At 34.5% G+C, this 19,572-nt stretch overlaps 1 protein-coding gene across 1 annotated transcript in view; it reads left to right on the plus strand.

The window, feature by feature from the left end:
• PGAP1 (post-GPI attachment to proteins inositol deacylase 1) overlaps window positions 1–19,572 on the plus strand; it is a gene marked incomplete at its 3' end in the record, with an annotated part of 69,813 nt that overhangs the window by 20,079 nt on the left and 30,162 nt on the right. The window contains exons 5-13 of the mRNA XM_079710761.1: window positions 1,896–2,053; window positions 4,905–4,957; window positions 5,797–5,863; window positions 7,672–7,777; window positions 8,452–8,507; window positions 9,955–10,038; window positions 13,513–13,559; window positions 14,537–14,588; window positions 18,766–18,843. Of these exons, the coding sequence (XP_079566887.1) occupies window positions 1,896–2,053; window positions 4,905–4,957; window positions 5,797–5,863; window positions 7,672–7,777; window positions 8,452–8,507; window positions 9,955–10,038; window positions 13,513–13,559; window positions 14,537–14,588; window positions 18,766–18,843 (701 nt within the window). The remainder of the gene's footprint in view (window positions 1–1,895; window positions 2,054–4,904; window positions 4,958–5,796; window positions 5,864–7,671; window positions 7,778–8,451; window positions 8,508–9,954; window positions 10,039–13,512; window positions 13,560–14,536; window positions 14,589–18,765; window positions 18,844–19,572) is intronic.

Raw genomic sequence — 19,572 nt, forward strand, 5'->3', positions numbered from 1 at the left:
ATAATAGGTTTAGGAAAAAATTAAAGGTATAGACAAGTCATAATACTTGTCATCACAATTGAGAATTCTTTCTCTTACTGCATTTTATGTGGTGTATGTAGATGAGTCATGCAGGTTAAATTATAATTACTCAAAATGCATTTAAAAAATCTCTTTGAGGAAAGAACTGTCAAGAGAGTCAGGTTTACTGTTTTTGAAGGATACTGATGGTCTGTCTCTAAATGGCTTAGGCTGAAAATGCTTCTTAGGGTCAGGGAGCCTCTCCAGTAATTAGCAAGCTTCTATGCCATTTATTCTGTATTTATTTTTTATTGAATTAAGCCAGAATTAGAATGAAAAAACAAAAGTTCAAGGGTGGATTTTAAGTTTTTAGGAGACCCATATGACCTTCAGAAGTAGATTCCCTATTTATACTTGGTGGAAATACTGTCCTTAAATAGGGGAAAGGAAGCCTTGCACTGAGCTCTGTACTTCAGAGAGCCCTGCTCTCGTGTTGCCATTCCCCACAGGGTGTGGAGTGTACAGGCCAAGAAGCCTCCCCACTTACAGGCTGTACCTTTACTTCTGGACTATGATCCAGGTAGCCAGTCCTTCAGACTTTTCTTGCCCATATGCCTGAAGCCCACTTCCTTAGCCTCTTACTTGGATCTGTCCTGAGGACAGGTATATAGAATCCTGAACCTGAGTTATGGCCAAGGGGTGGCTCTGCATGAGGTACAGACAGAATTTTGATGTGCACAGGAGGTCTTTCTGATGCAGGATGGAATGTGGATGGGAAGAAGAAGAGAGCACAGTGATCTGTTCCCACTTTGCTGCAGATCTCCACAGCAATCTGTGGCCAGAGATACGTTCTCCCTATGCTGCCATAATCCGGTGTCCAACTCTGAGGTGTCCTAGAATTCTTAATTTGAACCTGGCCTTCCAGGTTATTTCAATGACATATTTGTCAAGGTAGGCAGAGAAAATACATTTGATTTAAGTTTGTTAGCTGGAATTTTGACTTTTAAGTATTTAGACATATGGCATGTATACCTCATTGGAACTCTTATCCCAAGCTCTGGAGATATTAGGAATGGGTCTGCTTTGTCTCAATCTAAGTGAATACTACTGAGATCTTTAATGAGAAGAGTTTGCTGTTCCAAAATGTTAAAAGCCATCAATGGGATCAAATGCCAGGATAAAAAATGCAGTAAGTTTTGGTAATCAGAATAGGAAATGAGAACTCCCTGCCCTGGCCTCAGATCTTCGACACTAAATTTTTCTCATCTTCCTTAGATAAAGTGGAAAAACTGTGTGCACCGCTTGTTACACTAAATGGGTAGAATCTTCTTAAGCATCAGATCTTCCGCAGCGGAGAGTCCCAAGACTAATGTGACTGTCATTGTCCTGATAGATTGTATTTTAAGAACTTAAATAGTACTTTGTTTGGTCACCAGTACTACAGTGGCTGCAGTAGAGAGTTGCTAAGCCCTTATAAGCAGGGACACAGCCATAATTAGGAAGATCTATTGATATAACTCCTTAGCATAGTAAACTTATATTTTTGAAAGAATTTTGGGGGTTTCTTTCTATACTATGTGGCTCGTAAACAAGCAGCATCCTTGTGGAATGTAGAGACCTGTTTGCTATGGACTTGTCAAAGCTAATAAAATTGGGTTATCTTTTTTCTTTATTGATACCTTTACTAACTCTTAATATTTGTACCCTGATGGGGAAAGTAGAGTATGTGTAAAGATACTGACTTTACCCAAAATAGAGAAATGTGGATGGCATTGCTTATAGACAATTCAGATGGCTTAAACAGGAATTCAGTTTAATATTAGTATTATAGATGGGTTATTGTTGCAGGGCATGGTTACTGATTTTTAATGTATGTCTTTTTTATTTCCCACCAGATTTTTATATGACTGTAAACAACTATTGGATTCTGAATGCTAGACACATAAATTTAACCACACTATCTGTAGCTGGAGGATTCCGGGATTACCAAGTTCGTTCAGGACTGACTTTTCTACCAAAATTAAGCCATCATACCAGTGCCTTATCTGTTGTGGTAATCTTTTTAAAGATTCTACTAAAGTAGTAACATGATGGACACAGTGGGGCATGAAAGGAGAAATGATATGTAATCGGTTAGAAATGATTCCTGAGTTGGTCTGGTATACTGTGTGTGTGCAAGTGTGCATGTGTATGTGTATGTGAATGTGAGAGAGACAGGACATGAAACAATGAATATGAATATTTGGGGAAGACAGAGGCATGGATACTTACATCCATGGAAGGTGAAAAGGATCTTAGAAACTTTGTGCAAATGACTCTTATTTATGAAGATGATTGTTTCTTGTTCAAAGTAAGTGCCTATCCATTGATTAGAGTTTTAAGTATAAAAAAGTATGGGCTGAAGCCCAGGGGCTCCAGATGTATCTCAGTGGTATGCTGTATACAGTGGTAATGGAAGATCAAACATTTCACATACTCTTGAATTTTAAACTTGAATGAAAGTTTACTGGTTTTAAAATTTAAAAATTAGCTTTGATAGTATAGATAGAGCTCTGATTAATTAATTTGCTAATTATTCTTCCCTACTAGGACATCAAGTATTTGGTCTTTAACTGGGATACACAGCTTCTGTAAAATAAGTTCAGGTTTCCTTTTAGGACTTATTTTTGTATGCTTAAACTTTGTCTTTAGTTAAGAGCTTAACTTTTAAACTCAGTATACATGTCATCTCCAAATATAACTTAATTTCTAAAAAGAAAATTTATAGCATTTCTTCTGCTTTTTAGATGATAGTTCTTTGTTTCATAGTTGTTCTCTTAATAGATACTCCTTTGCTCAGTTCACCTACTGCTGTTCATTCAGTAAATAGGTATTACTGAATGCTTGCCATACACAGAACAAAAATTATTAAGCTCTTCTGCTATTATCTACCATTTTCTTATAACTGAAGGAGTTGTGAGGTAGCCATAATAGCTTTGGAACTAATTAGTACTAATTTACTAATAGGTAAATCTCTCAAACCTCATCATCAGTAGGAATCTTGTTTTTTGTTTTTTTTTTTTGCGGTACGCGGGCCTCTCACCGCTGTGGCCTCTCCCGTTGCGGAGCACAGGCTCCGGACGCGCAGGCTCAGTGGCCATGGCTCACAGGCCCAGCCGCTCCGCGGCATGTGGGATCTTCCCTGACCAGGGCACGAACCCGTGTCCCCTGCATCGGCAGGCGGACTCTCAACCACTGCGCCACCAGGGAAGCCCTGCAACTACCTTTATAATGTGTGTTGACTTTCCTTTTTTCAGCTCTAACACAGATGCATTCATTAGACTGAATGAAAGTAAACTGGCTTTTGTCCTTGTTAATAGTAAATGATGTCTACTGTGAGTTCTTACTTTACTGAGCATCTAACCTTAATACCACAGTGAACTCTGGTTGTCTTAATTTTTTAAAGTAAGTTGCCAGCAGCAATTCCTAAATAAGATAGCTAATGCTTATAAGTTCATTAAGTAATCTATAGATTTTTTCAACTTTAGAGCCTCCAACCCAAATACACATTGATAGTTGCAGAGTACAATGGTGACAATGACTCAACGACTCCTTAGAAGTTATAAATACCTTTTTTTGTTACAAATACCTGTTTTTTTTAATTAAAGAGGCATAGGGCTTCCCTGGTGGTACAGTGGTTAAGAATCCACCTGCCAATGCAGGGGACGTGGGTTTGAGCCCTGGTCCAGGAAGATCCCACATGCCGCGGAGCAAGTAAGCCCGTGCGCCACAACTACTGAGCCTGCGCGCTAGAGCCCGCAAGCCACAACTACTGAGCCTGCATGCTACAATTACTGAAGCCCGCACGCCTAGAGCCTGTGCTCCGCAACAAGAGAAGGCACTGCAATGAGAAGCCTGTGCACCACAACGAAGAGTAGCCCCCGCTTGCCACAACTAGAGAAAGCCCATGCGCAGCAACAAAGACCCAATGGAGCCAAAAGAAAAATAAATAAATAAATTTATTTAAAAAAAACAAAAACAAAGAGGCATGTTAGGCCTCTAAATTTTCTTGCATACAGCATTGTTAGTTTCCTATTTTCATTTTGTTTTGACAGTTCTAGTGAGGGCATCTCATTGTGTCTTTGACAGTGTAGAGAGAGAGATGACATGAATAATAATATCAGATTTACTTAATGTTTCCCCATTGTATGTAAGATGCTGTTCACAGAGAGGTCATTACCCTGTATAAATAGAAGTCTCTAGTTCTTGGAGGGTGCTGTGCCACTGTTAGGAAGCCTTCTGAAAATAGTTATATTTTTTACTAGGCTTTTGCCCTTCTGTCTCTAACCAGTAGTATATATGCTAATCATCTAGGGATTTTTTTCCTAATAAGTCTGGACCCCACTTATAAAAGTCCGATTTGGTAGTTTTGTGATTAGGCATATTTATTTAGAAAAATCTCCTCAGGCCTAGATCTCTCTCAGGCACATCCTGATTAGAATTAACATCTTAGAACTTAGTAAGTGATAGTCTAGTCAGAACTAAAATTACTGAAATATCTATTATAATTTATATATACACTATGATTTATTAAAGAATCATAAACTTAACCTCTTTTTAGAGTAATGAAGAGTTAGACAGTAAACTTCAGTAAGTAATCTGTGGATGTTTTAATAATTTTAAAGTGTAATTTAAGCTTGACTAAGTAGTAATGACAAATAATTATTTTATGCAGGAAATATTCAATATCTTAATATTTTTGGGTCGCCTTTTACAAGAGTGCATTGGTTAAAAATTTCTGCGCATCATAAAATAGTGAAACTAATGTTACATGTTTCTAAATATTAGCCTATAAGAATTTCAAGCCTTTTGGAGAATAACAAGTGCATTTTTCTTAAGTATGATTTTTGTTTCTTTCCATTTAGAGTTCAGCAGTGCCTAAGACCTGGGTTTCAACAGACCACCTCTCCATTGTATGGTAAGTTAATATAACTTATTTTGGCAATTTGTGGTGGTCCTCTTTTCTCATCAATGAATTGATTGGTTTGTTAGCTTTCTTAGAGCTTTATCCATAAATAAATAAGGATTTGGGAGAAAGATTAACTTAGGGGTTTAGAACTTCAGCCTTTGTTCTTGTCTCAGTTTAACCAAGGTGTCCTTGACAACCTATAAAATCATCTCCTGAAGAACCAGTAGCATCAGTCTCAAATGATAATGTCAAAATTTTAGAATTTGTCAGAGCTGGGCAGAATCAAAGATACTTGTGGTAGGACTTTCTGAGCTCTTGGCCAATCACCAAACTCAGACTTGATTAATGCAGCATTGCCTATTCTAGAGCAACACATGGAAAACCAAGTAGGAATTAGATTTACCCTTAATATAAATAAAGAAATAGGTTAAATAAGGGTCAAGAAATATATAAATCCTAGTATTTTATCTCTATATGCATTGGCTTAAAGATTCTCTTTTCACCTTCCTCTGGTTGTGCAATCAGTAGTGTTTGCAAGGACCACAACAGTTCAGACATATGAAGATGGGGCAGACAATATGTCATATCTGGGGTAGACAGGAAGATTTAGGGAAGACGGGGGCCTGACACTTATACTCTCAAATATCCAGGAAGATTTAATTTACTTTATTTTTAAAGGTTTCAGCTTTAAGATGTATGCTTAATAATGATAATTTGTTAAATAATTTTAGAGTTTGCAGCATTAAAGGAAATTCATATATTCCATTAAATAATAGAATTATTTATGTTTGTATTAAAAGTATATTTTTGAAGAAAGTTTCATTTGTAACATTTATTTTATTCTTTAGGTGTAAACAATTACAATTGACTACAATTCGAGCATTCTTTGATCTTATTGATGCTGATACTAAACAAGTATGTATTTTTAAACTAAAAGTTATTTTAGTGAAGTAAAAGCTTTTGTTAGAGCAGTGATAGATTTAATACGTTTTTTTACTTTGATGAAAATAGAAGCCTACACCTTATACTGACTAATTAGTTTGAAAATGGAAATACCTGTATTTTTATCTGTAATCTTGGATAACTATTAATAATTAAGAATGCAATAAAAATGAAAAAGTGAAAGAATACCTTAAATCTTCCTCAGTTCTTCCCCTTTACTGTTTAAAATTTGATATATGTCCTTCTGACTTTTTTTTTTTACCTTAAGGGAAATACTTATTACAAATATCTTTATGCAGTAGGATCAAAATGTCTACATTCATTGAATAACACAAGCTCACCAGAACTTAAATTGTGTACTTCTAGAGTCAGACCTTTTCTGTATTGATATTTTACATATAAACTCTCCCAACTAGTGATTTTCTAAGTTGTTCAGTTAGCAGGATACCTGGTAATCATATTACTCATTCATCTCTTTCTTGTCTGCCAGCAGATGAATAGTAGTGGGCACCAAGGATTTCAGCAAAATTCAGAGAATTCTATTAACTTAATTTTTTTTTCCTGTGAATTGGGAACAGATTGCCATTATTCATCGTAAGCAGCCTTTCACCTCAGGTCACTTTGCAGTGCATCACTGTTCCATAGGAGCATGTTTTGAGAACTACAGCTCTGGCTTCTCTTTTTGGAGAAAACGTTCCTTGTATTTTTGGTAATTTTTTCCATTATGGCATATATTTTTGGATTCTTTTTCCTGAAGGCCCCAGATCTTTGAGAGACTATTATGTGTGGCTTCTTTCTCAGTAAATCTCTGGGTAATGCTTCCTTGTCATTGTGTCTTAACCTTGCTCCTAAGTATTCTCTCTTAGGAGTAGGGTAGTGTCTATATTTTTTTCCTTAACCCTTCAGAAAGCTGCATAACTATTATTAGGGAGAATGATAGATATTTAGCTCTCTCCTGAAGAATGCAGTAAAAGAGAGACACAAGTTGATCTGTTTTACCATGTTTTAAACCACAAGATACCATATTTAAGTTAGTATATTTATTAAAGTAAATCAGCTTCATAGAGTTAACACTGTTAACATTGGAATCATGTAGTCATGGAATGTAAATGTTTTTCAGTTTTTCAACCTTGTTTTAATTGTGACTCTATCGCAAATGTGTTTAATCTGTTCAACTATATACAACAGTAGAATCAATTAAAATTTGTATTTGACCAGTTTGTATTTTAAATGACATTTGGTAGGTTTAGGAAAAACCCCATTTCAACTAATGAAGAACAGGTGAATCTCAGGTATATTATTTAAAAATTATACATCAAACTAATTTTAACAAATCAAATCTTGTTTTCCATTAAATTCTAAGGTGAGAAAATGCTAATACTAGCATGTAATAAATTATAATTCTGGATGGATAAGTATTTTACCGACACATTTTAAGGGACAAATGAGAAATTTTTGACTAATACTGCTAAGAATCAAAATAATATGAATCTGAGCTCTCTTTCACAAACTCAGTATATATGATATACTAAACTAAATATTAGACAATAAAATGTTAGGATATGATTCTTACTCCTCAAGAAGCATATAGTTGAGGAGGAGAAACAAACATATATACAGGGAAACTAACTCAAAGCATAGTTAGTCCCATGTTAAGCACTTAGAACAGTGCCTGGCCCACAGTAAGTAACTGTTGGCTCTTACTATTACTTGAAACAAAGTTTCATTAGGTCATCACAGTGGATATAAAAGGATACAGAATGTATCAATGTTCTTTCCAGATAACGCAAAATCCCAAGAAGAAATTGTCAGTTTTGAATCACCACTTCATAAGACACCCAGCAAAACACTTTGAGGAAAATCCATCAATAATTTCTGACTTAACAGGTCAGTAGTAATATCATGTTTTAATTTTAAGTAGAGTTTTGAGTATTATTTTTAGGTAAATTTGTCATTAGCAGGCAAATTCTTTGAAACTGTAATGCTTCAGGTATTACTATCCTATTATATTTTATTAATTTCCCTATGCTGGTTTCTTATAAGGTTCTTGGCTAAGGAGGGGAAAAGTAAAAAATGTAAAAGTAAAAAGATGTTGCTGATAAAATTTTGTACTGAAAATAACATGACAGTAGAAAAATTTTAAAGTGTTAAATGTCTCTATTCTCCTGACAGCCACGTAAAATAAATTCTGTATTATTCTTGACTTAGTTTCTTAGTATCATTCTTCAGTCTTTTGGTTTAACAGCATATCTTTTGCTGGTAAATTTTGTTTTTATATGTATCTGTCATGCTCTACTTAGTTTGGAAAATGAAATATTTGTTTTCTTCTGTTGATACTTCTTAGAGTTAGACATCAGAAAGATTTTAAATGCTTTACATGATCTGAATGCTCCTTGGTGATGAGCATATAGAGAACATCTCATTAGATTTTCTATTTTAAAATAGCCAGTGTTCAGGAAACTGCTTCTTTTTCAAATCCTGTTATGATTGAGAAGGATTCAGTAAAAGAAATCACTTAATGTTTTTTAAAAAGCCAAACAAATTAATTTCTTTTACCTTAGGGACATCCATGTGGGTTCCAGTAAAAGTGTCCAAATGGACCTATGTGGCTTACAATGTAAGTATACCACCCATGGATTTAAAATTTTTTTTCAAGAATATTTTAGTATTTATTTTTCAAAGCTAGACTTTTTAAAGAAGATAACAATGTTATTTTCCCATACTAAATCAGTTTAGTAATAATTCCTTAATATCTAGTCAGTGTTCAATTTTCCAGTTTTATCATAACTGTCAAATTTTTTGTTCTTTGTTTTCCAATTTGTTTAAATCAGGGTACAAACAAGGTGTACGTATTATTTGTTGATATGTCTCTTATTCCTCCTTTAATATCTAATACTTCCATCACCCTTTTTTTTCCTTGCAGTTTATTTGTTGGGAAAAAAAAAAAAAACTAGTCATTTGTCCTATAGAGTTTCACACAGTCTTGATTTTGCTGATTGCACTCCTGTAATGTCATCCAGTATATTCCTTTCCCTACTCTTTCCTGTGACTTGGTAGCTGGATCTTGGATCTAGATGCTTCATCAGATTCAGGTTTTTGTTTTGTTTTTGTTTTTACTAGACTCTCTCTCTTTTTGTGATGTTAGCAGCTATTGATGAAGAAGGCCTAGAGTCATTAATAGGGAGTACAAAAGCAATGAGACTCTGATTATTCCTTCTTCATTTATTAACTGAAACACTGTATAGAAAAACTTCTCATCTACTAAATTTATCAAAAGTAGAACAAATTACAAAGGAAAAAAATGATAATTCTTTGGATCTTATATTTACTGGTTTTTAGAGTGGTGAGTTGGCTCACAAACACCCTCCATCAGTGACCATAAGATGTTTTGGGGGGTTTTTCCTCCAGTATTATTATGAGCTTAAACATTTTTGTGTTTCTGTCTAAACTAAAATACTAAAATTGTTCTATCTTTGATACTAAAATTGCTATTAAAACTGTTCTGTCCTTGACCAGTGGAAGCCATTTCAAGGTAGGCTCCTGAATCTTTTTGATATAGCTGCTCTTTAGTTGTCTTTGATATTTTCCTCACTGTCTAGTATGAGAAAGTATTTTAGCTCATTGTGTACCATTTCCCATCCCAGACCTTGAATCTGCTTTTTCTCAAAGAAGCTCTTTCTATTATTTGGGAAACAGTATCTGAAAACCATAATTTGGGTACTAGAGATGTTTATGGCTAGTGAGTTAGCATTTCTAAGGCCTTTTCAGTGAACAGAGCTAAGAAATGTATTTTATCTTGGTCATAAGGCCAAAAACCAAACCCAAACAAAAAAAAATGCATTCAAACTGATACTTCCAAGACAAATTCAGGTCTACAGAGTTTATACCTGATCTATCTTGCATCTGTGTCTTCTTCTTCCCATTCCTAGATTATTGGTTCTCAACAACACCAAGAATGATAGAATTAAAATAATTAATTAGAACAATTATTCATTACTTTATCTGAATTTTTGAATGATGAAATTATCTACTCATAATTTATTGTGTTTTCCCTCTTTTTTTAGGAATCTGATAAGATATATTTTACATTTCCCCTTGCAAATCATAGAAAAATCTACACTCATGTCTATTGTCAGAGCACCATGCTGGTAAGATAATTGATACACTTTATGTAAATTTAAAAGGCTAACTGTTGTTTATTTTTAAGATTCAACTAGTATCTAGTGGATATCATCTTTAGCTATGAACTATTATTAAATCTAATTAGTTGAAAAACATTTATCTGGAACAGACAGTATTGATTGAAAAGTACTAATCAAAATGCTTCTGTAACTGATAATATATCTATACTATTAGCTTGTACCTCTGCCTCTAGTTTAGGTTTTTCTACTTTAGTTTCACTATGTTTAGGATGAAGGAATTCAGTTCAGAGCTCCTTTAATTCTAAAATTCTATTAGTATTTTAAAGAATAGATATATTTAAGCAAAGCTATCCTTTGTTTTATAAAGTAAATCCTGTTTTTCCCATGGCTTCCATACTCAAATTTGCAGTACTTTTTATACCAAATATTCTCTAAAATAGTATAGTAACTTTCTGTTACAGTGTTATCTAGACTTACAGTATCAGTATGATGATTTTGTTTGTGCATTTCTTTTTAATGAGTACCTACTATGCTAGAAATGTGTTAGATGCTTTAGCATGCTTTTGTTGTATTAGGTCTGTTTAAGTAATAATTTATCAGCACTTCTTACTTTCAGGAATTTGTTTCCCAATTTGGGTTCCTTTCTCTCTATTCTGATTTTTTCCCCTCATGTCCTAGGATTCTTCACTTTATATTTGCATCTTTCATAATTTAAGTTCCCTCGTTTCCCTTTGGTTGGATTATTTGTATTTTTTAGGACTAGGATCTAATATATTACTTATTTGGTTGATACCACCATTTGATATATAGTAAAGTCTTTAGAAAAGATGGTAGGCAGGCACTGTGGGCTAGGTGCTAATGAATACTAATTTTAGTGGAATTGCCACAGTTTTTGCATCTCTCACCAAAAACAGACTACCATCTCTCAGCCTAAAATTTGGATGGGTAGTTTATCCCAAGAGAATCTGGCCCTGAGAGTGATGGCTTAAAATATCCACACTCCTACTAAATTCCAAATCAGAATGTCAGTATTATATTGAGAAAAATCCTTGCCAAAGTGCAAATTATCCATTTGGCTTATTGGAGGATCCCTTTTCTGTAATTAAGGCCCATGGGTGAGTATTACTAGTCATGTGGAGAATTTGTTTTAAATGTTTTCAATTTTTATCATAGAAGTTTTCAAACATACAAAAGTAGAGAGAGAATATAATAATAAATTCTCATTTAGCCATCACACAGCTTTAACAGTTATCAATATTCTGCCATTCTTACTTGATTTATCCCTTCCTCACTTTTTTTGAGTGAAGCATTTTTAAAGCAAAATCCAGGCATTTTATCATTTTATCCATACATATTTCAGTATGTTTTTATAACAGATAAGAATTTTACATATTATTATAATACTAATAATATTATATTATATAATAATAACATTATTATATTATTTTATCCAACAAAATTAATTACTTATTCCTTAATATCATGTGGTATCCAGTCCATGTTCAGTTTTCCTCTGTTCATTTAAGTTTTAAGTTAGCTTGTTTGAATAAGAATCCAAAAAGTACGTACATTGCATTTGATTCATATGTCTTATGTCATTTTTTAACAGCCCCCTCTTTTTTTCCCCCATGCCATACATTTGTTCTGGGTTTAGTTGATTGTATTGTGGTATCTTTTAACATGTATTTCTATCCATTGTTTTGTGTAAACTGGTAGTTAGATCTAGAATCTTGAATAGATTCATTTTTTTATGGTATAAATGTTTTATAAGTAGAACTGCGTACTATCATATCAGGAGGTATATAATATCTGGTTGTCCCACTTTTAGTGACAAAAATCAGTGGACTGATATATCAGTGGACTCAGGTCATATTGGCATGATCCATTCATTATAAAGTTCCTAGTCAGTCTTTCACCTAATGATTTTAGCAGCCATCGAGGACATATTTTTTTTACTGTAGATAGATTTTTTTTTAGATCTATAAATTTTATAATCAAGTAGCATTTTCTTTTCTGTGCACTTTAGGAGTTAGTAAATTCTGAGTGACATTTTCTAAGATTTTTAATACAGGTTTTAAAATTAGCTGAGTTAGGGGTGTTTACTAGATGACCTGAAATTGTTCTTTGACACCTTCTAGGTTATAACAACATGGTGTTTTAGGGTGGATTTAAATAATACTTTATTCAGTCTGTTAGTGAATGAATCAGAATTCCCTAGACACCAAAGTAAGTAGTGTGCAATATTGACAATTTTCATAATAAGGGCTGTCTTTGAGTTGCAATAGCTGCAAAAACCTATTACAAAAGTGAGTTGGATCTTGAGAGGTTGCTAGATTCTCTTTGTCTAGGCTATGCAGATCTGTTCTGTTGCCTTGCTTTATAATGTCACGTGGTTGTTCTGGTAAACACAGGTAACTGATAAAAGAGTTTACCGAAGTATTTTGCCAGCAGTGGAGAGGGGAGAAATACCACATTGTGTTTGTTTTCTTTCAGCTTGCTTTTCTGAATTCTTGAAAAATATCTTAAAATTTTATTTAAGCTTGATGAGGGCAGAGGCTATGTCTGCTTGATTCATCATTTTTTCTTGAGGGCTTAGCATAATTCCTTGGCCCTGGAATGGACTTTATAAATATTAATTGAATGAAAGGATTGATATTTTTATTGTCCTGTCTGTATACTAAGGAAAAATATATGTAGCTGTCTCAGCAGTGTTTCTCATTCTCTTATGCCCTGGTAGGTTTTCAGTAGTTGGATCGTTAGATCTTGGAGCATTGCTCTTACTACTTCATGAAAAGTTAGAGTGAAGACCTTGGGTCATACTGCTTTTAAATGACTGAAGCTGAATACATAATATTGTTAAAATACCACAACCATCTCTGCAGCATTCCCAGTCTGCGCTAGTAAAGTAACAACTAGCTTTAGTCTTAAACCCTTGGAATTGTGCTTCAATCCAAGCACATTCTCGGTTGCATAAAAGTTATCTGCCTAGTAATCAAATGAGAACTCAAATGATAAACTAAAAAGCTGTACTTAGATTGTTATTTTTAATTACTTGGCTCTGGATTTTTTTTTTCTGTTTGTGTGAAAGTCTACCTCTAGTTGTTCTCTTCTAGTTTTGTTAAAATATAGGTTACTTTCTATGTAAGTTCCTAATTAAAGTGTGGACATTGCTGAACTCTAAAAGTGTTAGTTCAGAAATTAAAATTGCTTAACAGTATGCTGTGGAGAGCTAACCCATCAGGTCACTCTCTCATACTGCTGCTCCAGGTGCTTTACCTGTCTTTGTTGACATTAGACTTCTTTGCCTCACCTTGACCTGTTTGACTTTTGAGAACATTTTGAATACATTTCTAAACAATAAGTTGTTATTTTATGTTTCCATTGTGCCTACTGACCCTATCATAAACAGTGAAATGCCTGTTTTATATAATTATTTTCTACAATATTTAGTGTGCTTTATTTTGTGTTATTAATCAATAGGATACAAATAGCTGGATTTTTGGCTGCATAAACAGCACTTCTATGTGGTAAGTGTTTTGAACATAAGGCCCTCTGTTCATTTTTCTCAACATAAGGTATACTCAAATCACACTTTCAGAATAGCTTCAGATATTTTTGTTTGTTTGTTTTTGTTTATTGCGGTACGCAGGCCTCTCACTGTTGTGGCCTCTCCCGTTGCGGAGCACAGGCTCCAGACGCGCAGGCTCAGCGGCCATGGCTCACGGGCCCAGCCGCTCCGTGGCATGTGGGATCCTCCCGGACCGGGGCACAAACCCGTGTCCCCTGCATTGGCAGGCGGACTCTCAACCACTGTGCCACCAGGGAAGCCCCAGATTTTTTTTTTTTTAAAGCTTAACAGTTTGCTTTTTTCTTTTTAATATAAATTTATTTCTTTATGGCTGTGTTGGGTCTTTGTTGCTGCGTGCGGGTTTTCTCTAGTTGCAGTGAGCGGGGGCTATTCTTCGTTTTGGTGTGCCAGCTTTTCATTGCAGTGGCTTCTCTTGTTGTGGAGCACGGACTGTAGGCGCACGGGCTTCAGTAGTTGTAGCTTGCGGGCTCTAGAGCACAAGCTCAGTAGTTGTGACGCATGGGCTTAGTTGCTCCGCAGTATATGGGATCTTCTGGACCAGGGATCGAACCTGTGTCCCCTGCATTGGCAGGAGGATTCTTAACCACTGTGCCACCAGGGAAGTTCCACTTCAGATATTCTTAAGCTCATTTTGCTACTAAACTAAATTATAGTATTGATTTTAAAATTAAAAATAAAGAAAATTAACATACTAGTAATTTTTGCAAACATTGATAGTTGGTTGCTAGGAAAAACTACGTTTTGTTCCCCAAAGGACTATGTGGATAAAGTGTATTGTGTTAGAACTATTAGACCTGAGTTCATTAGAACTATCTTTGGTAGGTCTGTAGATGGTTTCTTTTTGCTCTGAAGCTTATTTATAATTTATAATACTTTAATATATTTGTCTTTTATATTTTCATATTTATTTCCAAGCCGGCAAGGGGTTGATTTATCATGGAAAGCTGAACTGCTGCCAACAATTAAGGTAAATTGTGGATTTTTAATGTTAATATCCAGGTGAAAAAATATTTGAGCATATAGGCATGTACAGTATGTTCTTTGATTAATTCTAGGTATTAAATAAACTTGAAATTTGCTAATATACATTTTAGAAATACCTTCTCTGGAAATACGTTTAATGGAGAATAACATGCAATTCTTTTTTAGCTTTCAGAGGTGAAAACTATAAGTCATCAATCCTAAATAAAATTAAATCTATATGTTATAGCTTCATACTAAGAGGTAGATAAATTTTTAAGATTCAATTTGAGGGTTTGTTTGGAATGGTCTGTCTTAAAATATTAAGTTGAATATACTCAGAATTCATTTTGGGGAGGACCTACAGTAGGTAAGTAAGCATCTCAAAAAGACACAAAGCAATTTTCAGTTTCAGTATCATCTGTGGTTAAGCACTTCAGTAATTATCTACCTTTATCTAGTACTCCATGGAATTTATTTAATAATTGTTAGTGATTTCCTTAAGCAACTGTGGTAGGTCAGCACATCTTTACAAAAGGCTAATTTGCACACTCACAAAATCTATTGTTGAGAAAATAAAACAGTTCTAAAATTTGATGAAAATATCTGTTCTAATTTTCAAATTGTATTTATTATAACTGATAATCATATGCCAGAGTTGATAGTTTTTAATCTTCAAGTAAATCTATACTTTAGAATATATTGTCATAATGAATACTATATTCATAGGGTTGAATGTGAAGTCCTCTGGTTGGTCCCGATCATCTCCCAACTCCAGTTAGTTATTTGTGCTCATGAATGTTTATTTAGCTGTATGTTTAGTCAACTCTGTCCTATACCAATGAGAGGAATGATGACAGGATGAATAATTGCAAGTCACTTACACTTGACTTTGGAATGATTGCAGTTATTTTTTGTGTCACCTTGGTCAGTCTTTGTGCATGTTCATTCATGTGGCTTTGTATTGATAAGACAAATAAGTGATTTGACTCATAAGAACATTTTTAAGGTCTCTCACTAGTTCTATCCTAACTGTCTAGGCAGGAGCAAAGCAAAAACAGAAGTATTAGGGTATACTTACTGATCAATCATTCATAAGATATATTAAATATTTCCTTGAATTTCCAGTTTGGATATCCTTTCCAGTCTGTAATTTAAGATTTAGGAAGAAATAAATCATAAAAAACCCGATAAAATGTTACTTTGCTACTATTTTTTCAAAATTCTTTCTTTTTTTTTTTTAATTTATTTTTTTTTGCTTTATAACAAATTTAATCAGTTATACATATACATATGTTCCCATATCCCCTCCCTTTTGCGTCTCCCTCCCACCCTCCCTATCCCACCCCTCCAGGCGGTCATAAAGCACCGAGCTGATCTCCCTGTGCTATGCGGCTGCTTCCCACTAGCTATCTACCTTACGTTTGGTAGTGTATATATGTCCATGCCGCTCTTTCACTTTGTCACAGCTTACCCTTCCCCCTCCCCATATCCTCAAGTCCATTCTCTAGTAGGTCTGTGTCTTTATTCCTGTCTTACCCCTATGTTCTTCATGACATTTTTTTTTCTTAAATTCCATATATATGTGTCAGCATACAGTATTTGTCTTTCTCTTTCTGACTTACTTCACTCTGTATGACAGACTCTAGGTCCATCCACCTCATAAATCATAATATCCTTATTTTTTTTTTAAGTCTCAAAGATTTAACAATGTATTCGTCTAGTTCTAGACCCCTGTGTTGTTTTTTCTAAGTGTAAGAAACAGCTGGCTGAGTAGTAGAACAAGTTCTTCCAGCTGCTTACTTTTTTAAAAAATTTATTTATTGTATTTATTTTATTTTTGGCTGTGTTGGGTCTTCGTTGCTGCACGTGGGCTTTCTCTAGTTGTGGCGAGTGGGGGCTACTCTTCGTTGCAGTGCATGGGTTTCTCATTGCAATGGCTTCTCTTTGTTTTGGAGCATGGGCTCTAGGCACGCGGGCTTTAGTAGTTGTGCATGGGCTTAGTTGCTCCGTGGCATGTGGGATCTTCCTGGACCAGGGCTTGAACCCGTGTCCCCTGCATTGGCAGGCGGATTCTTAACCACTGCACCACCAGGGAAGCCCCAGCTGCTTACTTTTTATAGTGGATACTAGAAGAAAGTGCCAGGCAGCATTAAAAGCCTACTGGAATTTAGGGAGAAAACTGGAAGAGAATAGTTAGAAAATGAGGATTATAATACTCTGCTATCTTAAGCATTCTCAGTTGAAAAGGATTATAATTATTAAATGCAAATAAACTTTTCCATTGTAATGAAAATCAAAATTATATATATATGTGTGTGTTAGCCCATTTATAAAAAGCACACAAAATTATTTTGCTATGAAGTTGAAGGGAGAGATTGAAGTGAAAAAATCTTGTGGGTTTTACTCATATTTATATCATCTCAACAAAGGTAATGTAAGATGAGAATCATACCGCCTTTGGCACCTCTGATGACTGAACTGTTAATAAATAGATGGAATCCTCCAGCAAAGCACTTGTAAATTCAGTTTAGGGCCTTAACAGCATCAGTCACATGGAACTTTTCTGTCATGGTACAATGAAGACAGCAACCACAGCAGACCAACAATTGGGTAAGCCCAAATGGACTTATTGCTAAAAACAAACAAAACAATTAACTTTGAAAAGAAAACTAAGTTAATGAGAAGAATTACCTAGTCACTATTGTGCCTAAATCATACTTTAGCACCACAGCTTTGCCCTACACACAGCAGCAGAACTTGAAGGGTTTCTGACATCCAAACGCTGGTGTTTGATTTTCTGTGTGTGTTGCCTCAGCATTAAGGTCATTTTACCCTTAAAACACTGAAAAATTTCCAAACTTCCTTATTAACCTTCATAATAGTAACAATTTCATGAATATTATCTTCCCAAATTCCTACTGACATTGTAACTATATGGGAACTTAACTTTATAAGTAAATGTATTTTGACACACTGATATCTTTTTAAAGTATTCTGATCCTAAAAAAAAAATTCTTGAGGAAAAAAGTTATTCTTGAGAATAAATAACAAAAGCTCTCAGTGGATAGCTACACAGAGTAACCGTGGTTCTTTCTAATTAATTTATCTTTCATATTGTCTACCACCTGTCTGGTTAGTTTCAGTTGCCTTTAGCTTTGGTTTGTGTGGCTCTTTTAAGGCCCTTTAATTTACATTAGAATATATAAGTGTGTTGCAGAGACTTTGCTGAGTAAGTTGAGGTGCAGCCCAGGAGTTTAACAAGCACTCCCAGGTGAATCTGGTCAGGTTGTTTGAGGACCATTCATTGACAGTTCTCTTTAGAACCTCTATCCAACTTGCCCACATTGGTGCTTCGGAAGAACAGTGGAGAGTACTAAGTGCAGAAATTTCTTAATGTGCACAGATTGTCTGTCACAGCATATAACTACTCACACCCTCGCCACATCTACTGTCAGAAAAAAAAAAAAAAACAGACTTGAAAACTGTATTTGGTGGCCTGGCTTTTCATTAGGTAGACCAGTCTCCAATCTATTCATTCCTCAAAATATGGACTGTAAGATAAGGTCTTTAGTTTTAAGAAAAGAATAGATGCTCATTCGGTGAGGTGCATTATTAGACTTACTGGGTTCATGTCACTTACTGAATAAGTTCCAGGGAATGATGTTCATACACATCATTAGCCAGCAACTGTTTATTACTTGGGCTAGATCAGAATCATTTGAGATTAAGTTGCAATTCTTCCATCATATTGAGCATCCATTCATTCATCAACTATTGAATGCTCTTTGTCATATACTAGCAAAATAACTGTAGAAATCATACTGTAACATTATACAAAACAAGTAGACAAATTGTAAGAAACATCAAATCTGGAAATAATTATGTAAAATAATTAAATTTAATGTTAAATGTCATTTATTTTACACGAAGGGATACAGTTCAAGGAATATTTTTGGCAGTCCATATTTACATAATTATTAGAAATTTGACCTTCAGCAGGCTCATTGACCTGAAAATGTAAACATGGGCATTTTATGAAGTACTGAACATTAAGTTTGAAGTCAGTTTTTTCATGACTTACTAGGTAAGAAATAAATGTTTGTAATTTATCTTGCTTTTAACTTGCTTTAAGCTCTATATATCCTGAGAAATAAAATCAGCTTTTTCTCATCCTTTTTTAGTCTCTGACGTTAAGACTTCAAGACTATCCATCTTTGTCTCATCTTGTTGTTTATGTACCATCTATTCATGGAAGTAAGGTAACAAACAAATTAAGGTTGTTTTCAGAATGTTTTGGGGATACTCATGCTAAATATTTTAAATTATTTTTTGATGAATTCTTCAGCTTAGGTCTTACCTGAAACAGTGGCCAGGTTGGTGATCCACCTAAGACTGTTTAAAGCATTAGGATCATCTACTCTAACTTGAACTAAGCAGAATAAATCCAAGTCTCTTTGTTTCAAGTGGGAATTAGTTCTATTTTATCAGTCTTTCAAAATCTGTTAATTATTGAGTACTCTCTTATGTGCAAGACTATGTGCCAGGAATTATAGGAGGCACACAAATGAGAAAGACGTGAACCCTGTTCTCGAAAAGCTACATACTGTTGGACAGGGGGAGAGAAATATATTTCGTGGCCAGGGAAAGGGTGAGAATGAAAGAGTTATCCAAAATGTATAAAACAAATCAGAATATAACAAATCCATGAAAAGTGTTAAAGGGGGAGATATCTCTGATTGATGAAATCAAAAAGACATTATTATGAGGTGATATTTAAAATTGCCTTAAAGGATAGTTAGGGTTTTTATAGGTAGAATGAATATTCTAGACCTGGGATATCTAATATGGGAGCCACTAGCACATGTAGCTATTTAAATTTAAATTAATTAAAATTAAATAAAGGTAAAAATTCAGTTCCTTAGTTGTATTAGCCACATTCCAGATGCTCAGTAGTAACATCATTGCACAAAGTTATAATGAACAGCACT

Source organism: Hyperoodon ampullatus, assembly GCF_949752795.1.
Source record: "Hyperoodon ampullatus genome assembly, chromosome: 8".
NCBI classification, from domain to species: domain Eukaryota; kingdom Metazoa; phylum Chordata; class Mammalia; order Artiodactyla; family Ziphiidae; genus Hyperoodon; species Hyperoodon ampullatus.